The sequence below is a fragment of the Fundulus heteroclitus genome, chromosome 5, assembly GCF_011125445.2.
Source record: "Fundulus heteroclitus isolate FHET01 chromosome 5, MU-UCD_Fhet_4.1, whole genome shotgun sequence".
Lineage (NCBI taxonomy): Eukaryota > Metazoa > Chordata > Actinopteri > Cyprinodontiformes > Fundulidae > Fundulus > Fundulus heteroclitus.
The window spans coordinates 8,917,689-8,938,521 of record NC_046365.1 but is presented as its reverse complement, the minus strand read 5'-3'; the positions used below and the strand labels follow the sequence as shown (position 1 = coordinate 8,938,521).

At 43.1% G+C, this 20,833-nt stretch overlaps 1 protein-coding gene across 10 annotated transcripts in view; it reads left to right on the top strand.

The window, feature by feature from the left end:
* Positions 1-20,833, top strand: part of LOC105936691 (nuclear factor 1 X-type) — a 128,268-nt gene that overhangs the window by 3,946 nt on the left and 103,489 nt on the right. For 9 of the 10 annotated variants that reach the window (XM_021324109.2, XM_021324110.2, XM_021324107.2 and 6 more), the window contains exon 2: positions 7,516-7,599. In XM_021324109.2, coding sequence (XP_021179784.2) covers positions 7,516-7,599 — 84 coding nt within the window. Of the gene's footprint in view, positions 1-7,515; positions 7,600-12,020; positions 12,207-20,833 lie in introns of those variants that run through there. The other variant, XM_012877645.3, reaches the window with a different exon arrangement.

Sequence of the window (20,833 nt, the reverse complement as noted above, 5' to 3'; positions counted from 1 at the left end):
CAAGTGAGTATTGGAGTGTGTCACAGTGTGAGTATCTCCTCTTGTTTCTCTGGAACTGTGTCGGCTACAGGCTTTTTTCATTGAAGTCGAGACAGCTAACGTTAACACTATCACATAAACAGCTTCGCTGCACCTCAGTAGTAATTTTTGACTTGAGTCACAAGTGTGTTTTTATAAGCCGGCGTCCCACAGTTAGGCCTCCCAGCCCACACTCCACATCTACCTGTGGTGTCTCTTGACATGGGTTACATGGCTCAACACTCAGGGCGGCAATTTAACGGGGGGCGACAAGTACGCCCAAACCCCCCACAGGGCAAAGTTATCAGTCAGCTGTGTAGTAGTTGAAAATCAAAAATACTGAACTCAATTATTCTACATCAACAGGGACGGTTTAGGACACAGCTTTTGGTTAATCAGGATAACCTTAGATTGAGACAAGCATGTAGGCCTACATGTGCAAAATAATTTTGGATTGCTTTAAGTACTAACCATTTTAACTTTTCAAGCTTAGAATAAATGTATTATTTTAAATGCAAGGTATAAGCATGGTTACATTAATTCTAACAAATTAACTCCTTTTTTAAAAGTCATAAATCCTTCCTAAAGCTTTTGATTAAGATTTGACCAAAACACTTGCTAGAAAGCTAAACTATTAATCCCAGAGGCAGTCATTTATTATTGACACATCCTACTGGAACTGTGCTTATCAGGGAAAAGGTGTACATGCCACATTGTCCGAACAGATTCAAAACATTTGCGTAAACTAGCAACATCTCTTAAGCTAAAGTCGAACTAGCCAACAAGCTAAGCTAGCCAACCCAGATGCAGCCATTGCTAGTGGCCGACACATTTTAGCTGTGGTTGTTCGCCATATGCCACATTGTTCAAATTGATTTAAAACATTTGCATCGTGCTTTAAATAGTCTGGCAACAGCACCAATGCTAAAGTCAAACTTGCTAGCAAGCTGAAGCAGTCATTCTAACTAAAAGAGATATCTTAGCTGGGCTTGTCAGGGAAAAGGTTTACTTGCCATCTTGTTAGAATTATTTTAGTCTTTTCCTAAATCCTTGTGGGAGGAAGGAGCAGAATGATCTTCATAATGACTTAGAATTGATTTTACAAATTTATTTAAGGAGGTAGCATCATTTTACCTGGTCATTTTTTTTTAGTGTCTGCTCTGTCCTCTAAACCCCCCGGCAGATATTTGTGTATACTGAACTGTTGGAAATGAGTCGTTCCTCTCCGCTCTCATCACACACTGGCTCAGGATGAGGGATTGCTGCAAAGTCAATGACTGGATGCAGTCAGCTGGGTTTCCTTAGATAAAGACATTTTTATCTGCATTGTTATATCACTGGGATCGCATGTATGTGCTTGATTTGAATCTGTTTACACGATTAGGATGACCCGAATATACGTGTGTCTGTATGAATTGGATATGTGCCTTGAGATGACATTTGAGATACTAAATAACTAAATTTGAATAACTAAATTGAACTCAAAATTACTAAAAGTTACCAAAATAAGATTTACATATGCATATTATGCTATCTTTAGGAGAAGGAGCTCGCTCCAGGTAGCATTTATGCAAGAACCCCACAAGCCTTGTCCCATATTTTTTTTCCACAAGTGCATTACGCACAGCTTGAGAGTTCGCCTCAAGTTCCTCAACGCTTCAACTTGGCTCCGCGTTCGGTCCGGCTAAACCTTTAGAACCAAAAAGCAGAGTGAAATAATTAGCCCCCACTCTCCTCAGACATCAATCTATTCTTACTTCATTTATTTATTTTTTTTGGTCTAATGTCTAATATTGTTCTCCCATTTCGTCAACCCTCCCCATCCCCAGAGGATGGTTGTGTGAAAAATTGTATTTTTCCAACATTTCTCCCTGAGGTAGCTTTGGCAAGGACTCACACGGCGGCCATTTCTGCCTTTCATACAGTCCTCAGACACAGTGGAACAGATCGCCGGTGCGGCCTGGAGTCTTTGAAGTGGCTGCCATCTCACGCAGGTTGGCTGGACCATCTCTCCCTCTCTCTTTCTCTCCCCCCCTCATCACCCCCAATTTTCATCTTGCGTCCTTAACTTGGCAGCAGAAGCGTCGACGGCCACATCTTGACAGCGAAAATGTATACCGAGGTATAAACAATGGTAATAATTTCAGCTTTTAAAAAGATGTGCTGACAGAAGTTCCAGATGATGATGATGATGATCACAGAGGAGCGGCTCGGTCTGAGGTGTGCGAGCGCCGGGAGTGTCTGAGACGAAGACGTAGGACCATTGATACGCTGCCATTCACGTGCTTTAAAACGGAGCCATCTGAGAACAAAATCCGCCATTCGATGCTTTCCTACACAGAGCTCTGTGGAGGTGTGTGTGTGTGTGTGTGTAGAAGTATGAGAGTGTGTGTGTGTGTGTGGATACGAGAGTCTAAGCAGGTTTCGGAGATCTCACCTCCAAAGAATTTGGCCATATGGTCGTCAACACATCCACGGAGAGAGAGAGAGAGAAAGACGGAAGATGGATAGAGAGCGGGCCAAGAAGGACTTAGCGAGATAGAGAGGGGGGGGGAGAAAGTGAAAGAGAAGTGTCTTCTTTTGTCAGGAGAAGGAAGCAGCTAAAAACACATCTTATATCCCTACCTCAGATCAGATGGCTCGCAGGAGGGGAAAAAAAAAAAAAAAGCAAGAAAAAATATGAAATCCTCCAAAGTATCCTCTCTCTCTACTCCACATATTTGCGAAGTAGGAAAATCTGTCTCAATTAGCACATTTGCATTGGGTGATGATGGACTCCAAATAGGTCACTGACTCATTCTCCCGCCTCCAAATCTTCCCTCTAAAATGTTAATTAAGGAGGGCTTTGAGATTTTTTTTGCTCTGGGCTGGCCATATGGGCTAGGCATATGCTCTATATATACAGTACAATATATAATTCATACACTGCTGCAGGAGAGAGAGAGAGAGAGAGAATGTGTTTGGGGCCCTGGAGTTTTTTTTTTTTGTTGTTGTTGTTTTTTTGAGGGGTTTACTACAAAGGGGTGTCAGTATGTTCTGGCCTCCCCAGTGGCAGGTACAGAGCTTAGTCTATTCATTAGCTCCGTGTCATTCACTGTTGCACAATGGGATTGAGGTTCATCAGCACCTGTTTCTTTGGCTGACGACATAAAGAGGGCATGTAAACTGCTCTTTGTCAGTTGGTTAATATGAAATGAGATCTGCTATTCACGTTGAGCTGCTTTTTTTTTTTTTTTTTTTTTGGCTCTTTTGTCTTGCTGCTCGTGAGCTCTGGTTAAACAGATAGCTCAGGATTTTTGTGGTGACGTTCCGTCGAATGATTATAAATAGTTAGCATCTCACCTGCGGGCGAATCATTCTCTTGGCATTTTCCTACGATAATAAACTCGATTGTTTGGCCCGAACCAAGCCGGTAGTTCGAGAGTAACCAAGAGCAAAGTGGACTACCATCCTAAAATCCTCCCAACTCAGAACCCTCGCAGGAGTTTAATCAAATGCTTTTTTTAAGCCATAGTCAGCTTGGCACCGGAGGATCCGTTCTTTATTTGATTTAACCAGAAACATCCCATTTAGATACAATTTCTCTTCTGCCATGGTCCACACGTCCAGATGAATAGCTAATAATTAAAATCCAAGTGCACAGACATTAACAAAGAAGCAGGTGATTATTTCCAAGAGAAATTGAGGTAGGAGGCAGTGCTCTACCAATCATATTCTTAAGGGAAATTCCTATGAGAACGAAACTTGGAGCAAATGGCTCTGTAGCTAACAGCTGATCCAATAGAGGCTAGGACTAAAACAGTCCTACTTCAAAAACATTGTAGCAAGTTATGCAAAACTTGTTTTAGAACCTTTAAATGGCATTTGCATTAGGCCAATAATTACACTAATGATTATTGTACACAGAAACTGGACGCGGGAGGCGTGGCACCACCTGCAGTACATCTCTCTCCAAGTATAAATCTATATTTGTTGGTCTCAGAGGTTGGCTCCAGCAGTTAGTAAGACATATATAAAAATGACTCCATCCATCCATCCATCCATCCATCCATCCATCGTCTTGGCTTGTCTTATCTGACATCAGCTTGGACTTCTACCAGCTGAAAAAAAAATCCAGTCTCAAAATTGCCAGCTGTAAATACAAAAGCGAATTCATTCATCTTTAAACAGTTTATTTAAGCAAAAAGTAAGGAATAGGGGCTGGAGACAGTGCACCACTAATAATCTTCCTGTGTTGAACACATATTGAGAACGGAGCATGTAAATCATTTACATTCAGCACAACAACCTAATAGAACAAACACAGTCATGTTTTTATTTATTTATATTCTTTTAACGCTTTTCTTGCTTTTCTGTTAGCCAGTTAATTTGACCAGAGACACTTTGCATGTTCTGTTCTCGGTATTTGTTTCACACAGGGAGATCAGCGGTGTCAAATTTCCTTCTACCTGCATTTCTCGTGTTGCCAGTCATTGACTTCTGTGATCATAAGGTGACCAAGTGAAAATGCCACAAAGGTTTACATGACGATAACAGCTTCCTGATAAACCTCCATGATGTTTTTGAGACCGCTGTTGTTTGAAGATAGTAGAAGCCCACTTTGGTCCAAGCCCAGGACTACCAGTGAACTTTACTGGATTCATGCTAAAAAAAAAAAAGTTATCAAGTACATGCAAGATTTTAGCTGTTTATAACCACTTGAAACCATTTTCAGTCAGAGAACCTGAATTATCCCTTTGAAGCTTGTAGACATGCAGACCGCTTCACTCCAAAGACATTCAGAGCTCCATTATGTTTCCTCGCACACTCGCGGTTGTCCTGATGCCATCAGGCCAGACTCCCATTCACCAGCAGAATGAGGCAGCTCTAGGCCAATGGAAACAGCTCTTTCTCCCTCACAGCTTATTTGGGCATGGCCAAACCAATGAGGGAAAGCCTGCTGGTGCACCTGACCCTGTTTCTGGCTGGCCCCAGCCAATCACCGAAGCTCCAGCACACCTGATGCACTGCTGGTTATCAGAAGGCTCAGCCTGGTGTGTGGACCCCTGCACAGGTGCCGTGGATCCGGGCCATTATTGGGATTGCCAGCCAATCAGATACATTGTTTCATTAACACACATGTGTATCCTGGCAGACTTTAGGGGTGTTTGCTTTTTTTTGTCCTTGTGCGCGCAGTGGTATATTAGCATGTAAACGTGCATCTGAAGAACTCCACTACCCGGTTCCCACAATGCTTTGCGGCCTTATCAGCAGGCCTCTCTCTCTCTCGCTCTCTCTCTCACGCTGTTCCTGGCTCCATCAGCATCGTGAAACTCAACAATAGGCGCTGTGTTGCCCCCTCAAGGAGCCGAGGGCCTCCTCAATAAAAGCAGCCCGAAAACAAAAAAAAAAAAAAAAAAAAGAAGAGAAAAGAAACATGTTTATGGACTAATAAAGATGATTAGAAATCGCACAATTGCAGAAAAATGGGCGGTTTGCGAGGGCAGATTATCTGTAATAAAAAGCCGAGGGGAGGGACGGGGTAGAGGGGGAGATGGAGAGTGAGCTGTACAGACCTCTCATTGCGAAGGATATGAATAGCCTTTGTTTTCACCACAACTCAGGGCTGTGTGGTCTGCCAACGTCTGGCTCTTATTATGGGGTTTGTGTCTGTGTGTCTGCGTAAGTGGCATGCACGTGTGCGCTGGTGGGAGCTCGCAAGCGTTGCCGTGCGCGTGTGTGTGTGTGTGTGTGTGTGCAAGTCAAGTAGCACATGTTGATGAGAGAAAAAGAAAACATATATGGGAGATTATATCGCGGGGGGAGGAGGTCATATATTTGTGTGCATCTCAACACAGGCACATGCACTGTTTCTTCCCGGCTCTTGTTCGCTAAATGAATGTTGCATGGGGTCCTGGGCTGGCACAAGCGGGCGTGCACGCTTTTTTATCCGGTAAAGTTGTGAAATGAAATAGGATTTCACAGAACGCCGCAGCGGCTGTGGGATTTGGGCTCCCTTTGGCTAAGTAGAGTGGGGATAGGTTGATCCAATCAACGGCAGAACTGCAAGGAGAGCCTATTTCACAGCTCCAGGCCCTGCCAGAACCCTGCCTGTCCGCCTGCCTGCTCGTCTTAGAATACAAATGAAGCTCCCTCAATGCACACCTACACACATATGCATGCGTGCACATGGGTATTTGGACTGTGGATTTATGGGGCTGTTGAGCGTCTCCAGAGAAGGGATAACTATCATATCTTCATTCTTATTATAATGAGACAAGCGCATTTTGGGGAATGCTTTAATAAGAAAAAAAAACAAGATTAAAAGGTTTGATCACTCTGATTTGAAAGAATGATGCTTCAAAATATTAATATATTTGAATTGTGCGCATATTGTTGTAAAGCCCTTCAAATTTGTGTATATAAAGTCTAAAAAATTAAATCATCTTCTTTTTTCACAGTGGCATATTCTCTCGCCTAAGAAATGTGCCGCAGTTCTCTAACATTAACTTTTGGACATTTCTTTTCTTTTCACCTCGTTGATCTGGCATTCTACCTTTCATAGTGGCAAAATAAACACGGCTCCTCGTCCAGCCTCGTTTAATTTCAACTTCTGCGCCGACTGCAGATCTGGGCGAGTCATTATGTTATGGCCCTTTCCAGCATCTGTCTAACTCAAAGGGGGACGTGATTCTTGTCTTTCCCATTTTGAAGAGTGCCTGAGAGTAATAGGTCTCCATGCCATGTCACGTTTATTTTGTCACGGACTAAAAGTATAATTCACACTCTGGTCAGCTGAAAATGTAAAACAGAAACAAATTGTTCAGTAAAATGTAAGTGTCAGGGCTCTGCCTGTAGAAACGATTGAGTCTAGGTGACATTTTCCTGCAGTTCAAGTGTCTGCCAAACCTGAATGGGATGATGTGTGGTCGGTCCTATTTCGCAGAGTGGCTATGAGAAACGGACCTCTTGGCCAAATAATATTTATACCTCAGGGAATTAAAACATCATGGATTACTACGTAAAAGTTCCTCCACACTCTAATCGAAAAGTATGAATTAATATAAAAAAGAAGCTTCAGTTATTAACCAATCATTGTCATTGTTAGGGGTTATAATATTTGGAAAAATTGTAAAATGGAATAATTAAAATAAACAGCTAAATAAAAATGTTCCTACAGAGTAAATTGACCTCAAATCCAAGGTTGGAATTCCCTTCTTTTTTATTTTAAGCCTTATACAAATCACTACTAGCAGTGCCCATAAAAGCCGAAAGCACCGCAACTGTTAACAGATTAGAACAATTACTTTTATCACTGTGATGAAAAGGCATCGCAAGTTGGTCCAGAAAAGTCCCAAATGAATAAATAGCTTTTCATGCATTTCTGTTTAAAAAAAAAAAAAAAAAAAAAAAAGACACCTGTGCCTGAAAAAGATCAACCAGCATTGGTGGAGCAATGACTGTGAAACGATTCAACTCCCTCACTTTTGCTTTGTCTGTCTGCGTTTTGTTTTTCAGGCTACTGACACTTACCTGGTGAACGACGATCCTACTAGAGGCCCAGGGATGCCTGAATGTTTCCTCGTCTCGGACACTTACAGGGTATACACCGCCCCAAACACACACACAGAACTTCATTCTTTTTTTTTTTTATTCCCTTAACAAAGCAGTTCATAACAAAGAAACTATGTTGGTGGGAGGTGGATAAAACTTCCATCTCATCCATTATATTCACAATATTCTCTTCAGATTTTATCCTTTGACTTTGAAGGCACACTCCTTATGTGTTAATGAGCTAAATTAATTTTTTTCCCCCTGTGTTATATTCTTCCTATTGCTTTCGTCTCCCCGTATAATACCCCACACGTTCTATGAAACTAAGAAAATGTGCTAAAAGTCACCTCCACACTTAACCTTTTCCACTTCAGATTCAGCAAATCTTTAGCCTGAAGAGCAAAAAAAAAAAAAACAAAGTTTGAAACTAGTTTAAATGTTGCTTTTCTATTTCTGCAGGACACGCTCTGTGCGACAAGCACCACATGCAATATTTCTTTTTTTCTTCTACATGTCTGTAAAAAACTCTGCTTTTCAGGTTAACACGTGACAGCTGGAAACCCACTCCCTCGGTCTGTGTGCTCCAATCTGACATGTCGTGTTTTTTTTTTTTTTTTTGTCTTTTTAATGCCAGAATTAAGACGTGATGACATCAGACTAGCAAAATAAATCTATACCTTCCCCCCCCCCCCCCCTTGCTCTCTCTCTCTCCCCGCTGAATGCAAACACGGTAATCCAAACCAGTCCGAGTATAACGTCGGAGCGCCTATTAAACACAGTAAACACATGAAAAGCAGCAGGCGTGACACATTGCTCTGCGCACACGCTCAGATTGGAAACAGATCCCTGCAGTCTCTGGGATCTGCGCTGGGTATCACGCGCTCCCATAAGCCACAGCGGCCCGTAAGCCATCGCTCTCCGGCTGCACACGTATAAATTTGACTTGCCGTGCCCCCCCCCTTTTCCCAGAGCACATATATAAACAGCTTACTCAAACAATATTTACACTGTACGGCAAAGTAAATGGGCGCAGTTACACACATTTTCCACTCGCATATTTCCTGCCTTTTGAGAAAAAGGGCGACCTCAACCACCTGTCTCGCACATTTAGCATGCTAATGGCTGCATCAGTATGCTACATCACTTTCAATATTTAATGGCCTAGCCACAGGCGATGGGAAACAGCAAGTATACGGGCAGCACCGCGTGTCAACGGGAGACCGCAACATGCTAACTTTAGACAGGGCCATATGGTTTTCTCATGTGCTCTTTAACGGCTCAGAAACCACTAAATGTGCGCGCGTGCGAGAGGCTTTCGTAGGTGATGTTCAGACAGGAGTCCGTGTTTGATCACGGGCCGGAGGGAGTGGGGGGGGCGCGCGGGCCCCCGAGGTTCTGCAGCTCCAGCGGTTGCGATAGTATGTTTGTTATTGGGATGGACACTTAACGGCAGACCCAAGATGGCTACGCAAAACAGCCGGCGGAGTTGGACGGCTGAAAGGGGCGGTTTGTTCGAGGGAAAAGGCAACCAGAGAAAGACGCGAAAGATTAGAAAAGAGAAAAGGGAGGAAAAAGCTCGCTTAAAAAGAACCACCGAGAAAAGGGAGAAAGGGGTGGACGGAGAGAGAGAAAAGAGGGAAAAAACGAGGGAGCGCACACAAAGGCTTTGGGTTTGGGCCTGTGCCGTGGTGGGGTGTGGTTTGGAAAGAGGAGAGACTCTGGCAAGGGAACACTGCACCTCCAAATGCTTTACTTTCTTTCAAATTTATTTTGCATTTTCCTCCTTTTTTTTTTTTTTTCCTCCTCAGTCTTCTCCCTTTTTTTTTCTGGTTGTTTGTGCCAAGGCGTCTTTGACCACCAGACGTTCATGCCCGTGTAAGAACAGTATACGCGTACCTTGTGCTCTGTACTTCATACACAGTTTTTCTGCTTTTTTTTTGTGTGTGTGTGTGTGTGGTGTCTCTTAAGTATCGTACATAGGCTGAGGTCTCGTAAAGCTGCGTACCCCCCCCCCCCCACCCCCCACCAAAAATAAAAAAAATCTTGGCATTAGAGCAGTGGGGTGACTTCAGCCCCTAAAACCGCACCCTTTTACACAACTTAAACACACTCACAAACGTATGCACATGCAGAAAATGTATTCCAACTTAGGCATTCACACACTCTTTCACACACACACACTGACACACACACACACACATATGGAGCAGGGGCTTATGTATAATTGCAGGCACTCTGCCTGCATATATGAGTTTGATTAGACTGAGTAGCAGGGAGCGGGCGAGGATAAAGCCAAGCCTGATTAGAAACAGAGTGCATTCGCTTCCATACAATAGGAATCCCAATGCGAACGCCTGAGTTCAGGGTATTATATCTCACCGTTTATATAAGGACTCCTACAATATAATGTAGGTTCAGTTAAAGAGGCCATCCAACGGTAAATGTTCTTATTCACTAACAAACGTCCGCCAACGTTAGCCTCACACGCGCCGAGTAATGAGGTCCGGATTCCCACTGTGGGACTTTACCAAAATAAGATTGTAAGAAAAAAAAAAAAAAAAAAAAAAAAAACTTTGCGGTAGAAAGAAAATTCTGATTTGTGTTCATTTGGGTTTGCTGCCATCACAAGAGGCGCAACATGGTGCGTTCTTATATACAGTGTGGCTCTAAAGGTTTACTGCTGGACGCCTTTGAAAAAGAGGAATTTTGTTGTTGACTTGAGCGTAGAAAAGAACAATGAGAGAAATAGTGGTAAGATGCCCGACGCCCTGTGTGGGGTCACCAGAGGCATGTCTGCGTGGAAGCATGTTATTGGGAGGGTAGGTTTTCACCTCGATTAAATAACAGTTTACACCAATCATGTCAAAAACAAATGGAAAAAACTGACCGTTACACGTTGTTCTATAGGGGGTAAATCATAAAACTGTGATTTTAACAAAAGAACAGTGTGAAATGTAGCTTTAAAATCTAGAGAAATGAGAAACCAATGTATTTGCAAGTGAGATTTCCATAAAACCTAGATTTATTTGATTCTTCCCACGGCCGTTCTTCAGAAACATTGTAGTAAATACCCCACCTCTTGTGAATATTTCACATCTAACTTTCAGAGGAAGGGCTCCTGACGCTGAAAACGAGAGGTTCGGAGAATCTCCCAGAAAGGCCGAACAGAGCCTCACATCACAACACCTCATGAAAGGCAAACATCTTTAAAACAAAAAAAAACAAAACCCTCCTGATTTGAGATGACGCCTCACACAGAAGCACCCGGCGCTGCGCACGTCGAATTGAGCCTATAGCGAACCTTCACGTTCAGGACACAGAACGCCGGGGCCTCTGTGAGCAGATTGTGGGCTGGCAGGAGACCACAGCATCTGAGCTGTAAATTTAAAACATTTTTCGCTGCCTATTTTGGTCACTGCTGGGTTTTGCGTCTGCATTCTTTTGCAGCGGCAAAGGACATGAAAGCAGAAAGAAAGCGATCACTTTAAGACAAAACCTGCCACTGCGAAGGCAGCGACGCATTTTAAAGACGTTTTTTTTTTTTTTCGGGCAGAAAGGCCGCTCAAATCTAAAGATTGAAAATGGGAACGTCAGCGGGTAGCCCTGCAAAGAGGCCCGTAGAGTGTAGAAAGCAGGGGATGTGAGCTAAGTTGATCTGAGACAGACAGACGACCAGGTGGACAGCCGGGCAGACAGTGAACACAGCAGGGAACAGAAATATAGAATCCCACCGCAGGATTTTAAGAGGAACAAAGTTTTTAAAGGCGCACCGGAGAACAATACCTGCTAATTCTGCTTTGTGCATAATATGGGCTCATGAATCAGGCTGGCGTTAGCAGGCAGAATACGTGGAGTTTTTGTCTTTGAAAACTAGTCGGGAAAACTAGAAAGCGTCAGCGTTGCGTCTGGGAACGTGGACAGCGCCGGCCAAAACGAGAGGCGCCGGCCTGGGAAGCACAATAGTGATCAACGAGGCAGCAGAGACGGAGAAAACAGGAGCCAAAACGGGCCTTTTCAAGCAGGACTCTGATCGTGACCTTCTGTGATGTCACCAGATGCAGGCACATGTGGATTCCCGTTACAGGAGGGGGCAGATTTTTATTCTGGTAACACTAACTTACACTAAGTTGAAAAAGGAAGAAAAATCACAATGTGTTTTGTGGCTGGCAGGTCATATCCGAAATAGGTTTGACTGATTTAATATAAAACCCTGGCAAGTAGCTTTAAAAATACCCCCCAACAGAAAAGTAAATAATTTTCTTTTTATTAATAAAAATAAATGTTGCACCTGGACAGAGTCGTCCCTAAAGGGGAGCATGTTCAATATTGAGAGTTCCATGGTGTGAAGCGGATGGAGCGGCGGGTATAAGGGACAGAGAGGGGGAGAGTCAGAGCCAGAGAGCCAGAGAGCGAGGGAGGGAGGGAGGGAGGGAGCAGAAAGAGAGAGAGAGAGAGAGAGAGAAAAACTTTCCTCTAAAGTTAGAGCGGAGCTTTCGCTGTGAGCGAGCGAGGCGGGGTTATACAGCCTGGACTGAGCCGCAGCGGCTTTGCAATGCGGCACCGCAGCGAACCTCCATCCAACTTTGTGATCAACCTGAGCAGGTTTCATCTGTAGGCGCCGCGCCACCATGTACTCCCCTTACTGCTTGACACAGGTATGAGAGAGAAAACGGGAAGGAAACGTGCCGTTTGCTGCGCTGCTCTCCGCTGCTGTTTTCCGGTGTTCTCTCCCTCTCTCTCCTCCCTCTCTCTCTCTCTCTGGTTTGTTTCTACTGTACACTGCGCGGTTACAGTGCTGCTGCCGCTGCTGGCTGTCATTTGCTGCTTATTGCGGAGCTTTTTTACCCAGGCTTACGCTTCCCTACGCTGCTTCTCTTTCACCGGACAGTGTTGAACTTCCCTCTCCGTCCGGCTGCCCGTCTCTTCCTCTCCCCCCCCCCCCCCCCCTCTTTCTCGGTTCTATCTCATGGCATTCCTCCAGCGGGCTTATACTTGCGCGTCTCATTGCGCATGGTTTGGAGAGAAAATGGCGCTTCTCCCAAATCTATTTTATATCAAACAGGGGGTTGGAGGAAAGCGGGGGAAGAAGGGGACGGTGTTCTGCAAACTCTTCCCGGATAAAAAAAAAAACGACCTTGTAATATCTCAAACTAAACTTTGAGTTGTTGTTTTTTTTTTCTTCCTCAGTGCGTTTTTTTTTTCTTTTCTTTTCGGACTTTGCGGCTGTTGTCGGGAGACCTCCGCCGTCCTCATGCGGGGACTTTTCGGGTCACCGTTTAAGCGCACCGTCCCGGCCCCCCTGAAGCTTTAATGCGTCCTGCTTAAAGGGACATTAAGACAAATAAAAGCAGAAGCAGGGATAACTTTTCACGCACGAGGGCAGGCACGCGTGTGCGTGGTTATTATTTAGAGAAACATCAGAGCCACTGCAGGATTTATTTAATTAACATGTTATAACGCAGATGGATAAAGTGCGTGATTTCGAAGGCAAGGGGTTCTATAAAGAGGATTAAAGTCCGTTTATTATTTCTTATCATTATCGTCATACTCAATATAAATAAGCGTGAGATTTTAAAAGAAAACAAAAAACATTTTTTATATGTTTGAAATTTCGGCGCTTATATGAAGGTCCACGGGCTTAGATCACCTCTTGGCCTGATTTTCTGTTGGCTCTCAGTAGCTGAGAGTGATCGGTCTCTGATAATCTTTTTGATGACCTAAAAAAAACTGTAATTATCTTTCTATTTATGAGAGTTCACTGACACTGTTCATATGAAACAATATTAAAAAGTAAGGTCCTTTATACTCTAGTTTGACACACACACACACACACACACACACACACACACACACACACACACACACACACACACACACACACACACACACACCTCTTGACTTATAGTCTATTCTCCTTTTTTTTTATTATTAGTATTTTTTTTTATTTCTACATTTTTCATTTAGTATTGCTTTATCCACCCATGTGCAAAACAACAGGAATAATGTTACTGTAGCTGGACTGTGAATTGAACCAGATCTGTTTCTTAGCCGAAAGGTCAAGCTGCAAATGACCTTTTATGTTTCTCCTCCAAGGTCTTGAGTTTTTGCCCTTTTATATATAGATATATATATATAAATCTACTCTTAACTGGGCGTTTGTTAAATGCACTTCGGCTTCTTCCTTCTTGCGCAGTCACTGCAGAGTTAACAGAGGAGAAGAGCAGGAGCGGCAGAGCTTGCCGCTCCAGGCCGCACTTCGCTGCGTTTCTCCCGCCCCGACTGCCGATGGCTGCAGTTCCTGTGTGCAAACTGTTCCAATATAATTCGTGTTTAACTTTTTGATACAGTTTTTTATATATATTTAACAGATTATGAGTGATTGAACATAAAAAATAGCATGTTTTTTTTTTCTTAATTTTTTTGCCAGGAGTTCCATCATCAGGCTTCCAAGTCACTTTGTTTAAAATAAATAAAATAAATATATTAAATTCTCTTGACTTGATTTTGGCTTGTACAATCGCAACTGATTACATTCAAGGGATGCGTGTCACATTTTTCTGTTATCCACGCAGGTCACCGCCCACCACGCTCCTCGCTCTTGTCGGTGTGCGTTGTCATTTATTGATCCTTTGATAAAATAAATTACCAAATCTACACAGGAAACGTTCATCGGAGTGTCACACAGACACGAACTATATTTTGATGTTTTTTTTTTTTTTTTTGGCATACAGGAAAATTCCTTTTTAACAGAAAAGCCCGTGGAAGCCGTGCGTGTTGTTTCAGGGCCCTCTGAGCTGCAGAGATCGCCAGAAGCGCGAACTCACATTATCTTCACCACTGATTTTCTTTCCAGAACACACTCTCTTGCCATCGTCGGGCTGGCTTTTCTCTCTTATCCGCGCTTGTCAAAGAGATATTTTCTTGATCAATACATTTGATGAGCTCCATAAAACAACTCCAGCGGCCCTACTGCATATTTAGCACAGATAATTTTCCGAGCCCGCTGGTATGAGGCAGAGGTCCGCATCAAGTTTCCTCAGTCTTTCTTTCTTTTTCCATTAATTAAAATTAATTGGCAGCACATTCTCTCCAGCGAGCGCACTGCGCTGAAGCGCGCGCGGCCCATGCGCGCGTGCTCCATATTGATCTGCTGGTGGACATCAATCGTAGCTGATTTTGCATATATATTTTTTTCCAAGGTGTTTTTGGGCGATATTACGATGCCACCAGTGTCTAAATCAGAAATATGAACTTCAAAATGCTCATATAAAATCGACCCGAGCCTTTAGTTCGCTGCGATCGCAGTCATCTGTCACAAGGATGATGGATAGAGTCGTGCGTAACGACATCAAGTGAAGCTCCGTGGAGCTCGCAGTTGTCTAAATAATTCAAAAATCAAAAGAAAACATTCCGAATCTGATGCACACAATCACGCATGTATTATTAATGCGGGTAAAAGCTTTGTTGGAATGGCCACGCAGGATTGACGGACCCCGAGCAGCCAAAACGCGCCCTAGCCAAACATCACCAGGAGGCTGGTTATGGCGTTGTTTCATATCCGCGCGACGGAAGTGCTCTTGCATGAAGTTTTAATGCGTTAATTAAAACTTTTATGCGCTGCGTTTTGAAATCAATTATTCCAGACTCCGGTTAAATCCCGTTTTATCCTGGTGAGATGAGCCCTTAATGCGGACTGCGCGTCTGGCGAGCGCCGCCAACCTCTGAAGGTCTGCCGCAAACTCGGTGTTGTTTAACAATGTGCAAGAGGCTGGAGTTTGCACGAAAAAGTTCTTATTTGCTCGCCGGATTCTCTCTGTAAACGTTTCATGTCCGTTTGTATTCCTCTCCTAAGTGTTGCAAATTTGGAGATCAAATGAGCGCTGGAAGTTCTCTGTGCAATTTGGCAAAACCGTGGAAAGAATGAGGGTAAAATCTAGTCTATACTGTATCCATAGCAACAGGAAAACTTGGAAGTTTTGTTGTGAGTAGCTATAGCTCGAGATGAAAAACACTTTCATCCAAACAGAAAATAGTAATAAATCTTTAAACATGCTACTGTCTGTATTTCAGAATGTGTGGGGTTGTGCGCAAATGCGCGAAAATCTACAGGATGAATTAAGTTATATTGATTCATTTCCCCCAAATCTACAACACCATGTTCTGCAAATATGTTATCTAGTGATGTGATTTTTTTTTCTCTAACAGCTGGACATTGACAATACAAACCCATCTTGGTAATAAGGTATTTACTTTCTCTCGGCTTTCTACTTTTTAAAGCTCACAGCCGGGCCGTTTCTGTAAAATCAACCAAAGGTGCTTTATATTCACAGTCAGCTATAAAACACCATATCATGCTAGTTTTATTTTTCTTTACTATTTTATTGGAAGTCATGATTTAATAAAGATGAAATTGAGTGTCCCCAAAAACCTGTTTAATGGACACACCTCTGGTGACGTCATTTAAGGGCATAAGGCAAAAAAGGTCTGTTGAGCATGCCCACTTATATTGTGTGTGTGTGTGTGTGTGTGTGGTTGCTCTTTATTCATGATTTCTAAAGAAATTTCGCCTACAACGGTGAATATTTGTGCTCTGTTTAGTTTTGCTACCCAGAGCATGTTTTTTTTAAACTGTTACATTTTCTGAAATCCTGCCTTGTAAATCCATACTTAATTAACCAATAGTGTTTCATAGTCAGAGGACATTTAATAGGGAAAGAAACACAACACCAGCCCGTGTCACTTACCCCCCCTGCTAATTCTGTTTGGTGCGTATTTTAGTCGATGGCATCACAAAAGGTACTAGAAAGCGGATCAGCTTGCACAAACAAACACGGAGGATGCGCACCAAGTGGCCAGATTTAGATGTGGATTCTGAAAAGTCTGCGCTCCATTCCAGTCTGTCCCGGTCCTCTTCACCAGCCATGTGTTTCGCTCCTGCCAAGCGGAAATCCGGAAATCCGTGCAACGTTTTTTACTCACTGCTCAGATATTCTGCTGCAGCTGCACAGAACGCCAGTAAACTAAATCTGAAGGCGGGATTTGAGTTGAAGCTCGCAAATAAAGAGGAACAAAACTGAAAAATACGTTTGGCCCTTTGTGATGTCACCAGAGGTGCCTCCCTTACTGTGCGGAGGTTAGATTTTATGTCGATGGATTAACGATTTTGCACAAATCTGTTCTAGTTGACAAGCTATGTCTAAAGTCAGTTTGATTGATTTCACTTTTTTTTTAAAAAAAGTCTGGCTATTAGCTGTAAATTCAGGTTCCCATGGTTGCTTTAGCGCCTTAAATTTTGACTTTTTAATCCGAGACCCTTTAAAGCCTGCAGTCCACCGTATAGCCGTTCACAGCCGTTTAATGTTTTTTTTTAATTCCTGACCCATTTTTGACAAGGAATCTCCTGCGTCAGACCTAAGTTCTGGTTTCACTGGGAATGGACGTGACAGCCCCGGTGCAGGTGTAAGCCGAGGTGGGCCGGCCCGATCTGGTAACATAGCAGCCTGCACCAGCATCACTTTGCACCAGCACGCACTCACGGTTACGCTCATGTTCCTCTAATTCCAAGTCAGCAAGCGCAACACAGGCAGAAAGGGAAGAGTCTTTTTCTGTATAGTGGACAGTAAGCTGGGAAGAACTGGTCTGTTGACTGCAGGCCCATGGGCAGGTGGTGGGTGGCAGACAGAACCCGGGGGTACATGGTGTTCTTTTTACTTATTCATCCTTCCTGCTGGAGGCGGACCAGGTCCACCTTATACCGTTTTGGCCAACAGTGAGAGCTTGTAGGCAGGGACGGAGGAAAAGGGAGCAGGGGGAGGGGGGTGGCAAGCACGCATGTCAATATTAGCCGAACGCTGACTAAATACATTTTTGATCGTGAAGTGAAAGAAAAAAAAATAAGCTTGAGTTGCGAGTCATGAATTGACTCTGCGATCTTTCAAAGTAAACATGTCATATTTTATTTGTAAGAAGGAAAATTAAAATATGTTCTCCAGGCAGCCCCGTAAGCTAAACCCTACAGAGCAGAGTTTGGACAGACCTCCTCTGCCCGAGCGTGTTTGGGTGAGAGTGTTTGAATCTGCCTCCGAGGTTGGGTAAATCCAACTCCGCGGCTCTCTGCTTATCCCTTATCTGTGCAGTCTCCCTGACTGCCCATAGAAAATGGATTCATCATGCTCCACCGAGGCAGTTGGCATTGCGGGGTAATAGGTGGCTGTCCCCTGGATGGTTGGGCTTGTGTTGTTTGTGTGGCTGGATAACTCCCCCCCCCCCCCACACCCAATCATCCATTGCCTGCTAGTGTGGATTAGGTTTCGGCTGATCTGCGGCCAGTGGAAGCAGGCAGCCCCGATGGCAGACTTGTGGTGGCCTGAGATATAGTCTGGCCACATGCATACGTGCCACGCTGAGTAGAAGCAGAACAATAAAAACCCCTAAACTTTGCTTTTTATCTTCAGATTTGAGAATGCTACAAGTGGAACGTTGTAGGTATAGTTCGTGATTTTGGAAGCGAGGTTCTGTTAAAAGCAAATATGCTCTAAAAAGAGAAAGCTTCAAGGAATTGCTGCAATTTGTGACAGGTAATTGAAATAAGTTCATCCCACGTATTTTATTTAGTTTATAAGTTGTCAAGTTAAACCAGTGTAAATAAATTAAGTTAAACTTAATTCAAGTATTTGTTCCCATTTGAAGCAATTCATTTAAGTTGTTTCAGCATTTTCTTTTTAGAGCGTAAGCAGATAACATCTCACTGGCAGTAAATACCTCTCATTGGCTTAAACAATATATTCGGCTTGCAAGGCACGATTATGCGTGACATTTTGTTTACCAGAACAACACAATATGACATATTAAAAGGCAGAGATATAAATTCTTTTGACTTTGTCTTTTCAGCTGTGGTTAGGCATTTAGCTCACAACACAATGCCTTTAATCTGTATCTGGTAGTTCTTGGAGGCTGTAGCTAACAGCTAGCTTGAGAGGGGCTGAGAGCAAAGCACAATTTCACCCTCTTAAAACAAAATAAATGATTACAGTGGCCTAAATTATCATTATTTAATTGATTGTTATGCTTTGTGACTATTTTATCAGATAGTTACTAGAATTGCTCTCTATGTTCTGTTGCCAGTAGGCCTATGCGCTTCACACTGGAAGAACAATGGTGGCGAACACTGCCCCTAGTGTCCACTTACAGTATAAATTATTATTAGATTCTCTGCAAATAAAGCCCTATCGAAATGTTAATGCTTAAACAACCCTAAAAAATAGAAATTTTCTTCGTTAGTTGAGTGTCTGTCAGCTACACGTTGCGTTCTCAGCGGGAGTGGATTTCCCATCGGATCGTTGATAGCGCATTGCCACCAACCTCCATTTACTGTGTAAATAATCATCGGATTCTGAGTATAAAATCACCCAATTTTAGGACAAGTTAATCTGGGGTTGTAGGAAAAGAAAACGGCAAGCGTTATCTGCTGCTGGTAAGACATTAACAGCTTATAACTTTTCAACAAAACCTTACCTGAAAAAATGCTGAACTACCCCTTTAAGACTTGAGAGCGCTACAACTAGAACGTTCAAATCACTGGGGGATGGAGAAAACCATGAGACGGTGGGAAAAAGTGGGGAACCAATAAAGAATGAAGGGATGGGAAGATGCAAGAACAAACAAACTGCAGCTCATTTCTTATAGCTGCTTGGGACAGACTCCCCTTCATCTCCATCCTCCTCCTCCTCCTCCACCCCCACCACCTCATCAATTAGCTCCCTTTAATGGAAGGAGCAACGGTTGGTTTGAGATCTCCATTGTGTGAGGATGAGCCCTGGTTGTTGTTGTTGTTGTTGTTTGTCTCTCCTTTTCTGTCTCCATCCCCCTCCTCAGTGACTCACTGGTGTGTTTTTCACCCATTTTTTTTCTCAGAGGCTCCTTTTTTTTTGTGGGAGTAGCCCCGCTGAATGGGACAATGCAGCCTAGCGTGAAATTAAAGCTCTTAGTTAGTTTGCAGTTGTTCAAAAGAGGATTTTACACATGCATGCTTTCATCACTCTCCCATACGCTATAGATCTAGCTAATTAGAGGAAGTACACCCTATGTCGAGCTATGAGAGCCCAATTAAAAAGAGTAGGGTAACTTCAGAGTGTGAAATTTAGGCCATATGGTAAATGCAGTGAATTTATATAGCGCTTTTCTACTCATACTGACCACTTGAAGCGCTTTACACTAGAGCCACATACGTACCCCTGCACTCACTAACGTGCACAAATTCATACACTATTGGTTTGATTGGTAGACAACTTGGGGATAAGGTTGACGATGGAATCAAACCCGCAACCTTCCAATTGCAAGACAACTCCTCTCCTCGCTCTCTCACATTTGATCTGCTCAGTGAATGTACATCCATTTCTGTGGCCAGTGTGTCTGCACTTCTGATATAGGGAAAACCACCAAGACATTGACATATGTGTGTCATGCAAGTAAATGTGGTTACTATTTGAAATGATTGTTCCGATGGGCGTATAGATGATTAAAAAAGCAGATTTTTGCTATTCCGAGTCTCATTTTGGAAGAAGTCTGCACCAAAATGTCCGTCAGGCCGTAACACATCACAGCTTTCATTGTTCTTGTCAGCATCGTTTATTTCTGTGTTTTCACAGTAGAACACTGAGAAAAAGCATGACTGCTGTTTTGATTTGTCAAATTAGAACGCTCCTGCGGACGTATAGTACGGGACTCAAAGCTTTAGCTTCATCGTTCAGCCTGCGTGACAGCCTGACCAGAACTGATCCTTGAAAAAAAAAAACCGGGACGTAATCAGACCCTCTCTACACTAACATTTCATGGTGGTAGGTCTTTTGTGTCAAAATGCTGGCTCTGAGGCACAAATGCAAAGCTAACTAGGAAGACCCTGTTTATTCTGAGTGAGACCGCAGTGAATGCTAGCCTTCCTCAGCTTACACATATGGCCAGCAAATATCCCCAAGTTCAAGTTCAGTTGAACTTGAACTTGTCACATTACATTGAGTTTACTACCCATTCATTAGCACGTGTAAAAAAAAATAAAAATACAGTTTTCCAGTTTGGAGATTTTGTTTTTTTACCTCCTACCATCCTCCTCACTGCACACAGTGCTTAGATAAGCTTCGGTCGTCCAGCCTTGTATGCCACAATTCTGTTTTAAAATTTTTTATTGCCCTCAATCTGAGTGTTGATATATGGAAGTTTAGGCTAAATGCTTTTCTTCCTGTTTTGAAGAGTGGCTTAGAGAATTGGGCCTCACAAGTGATACACA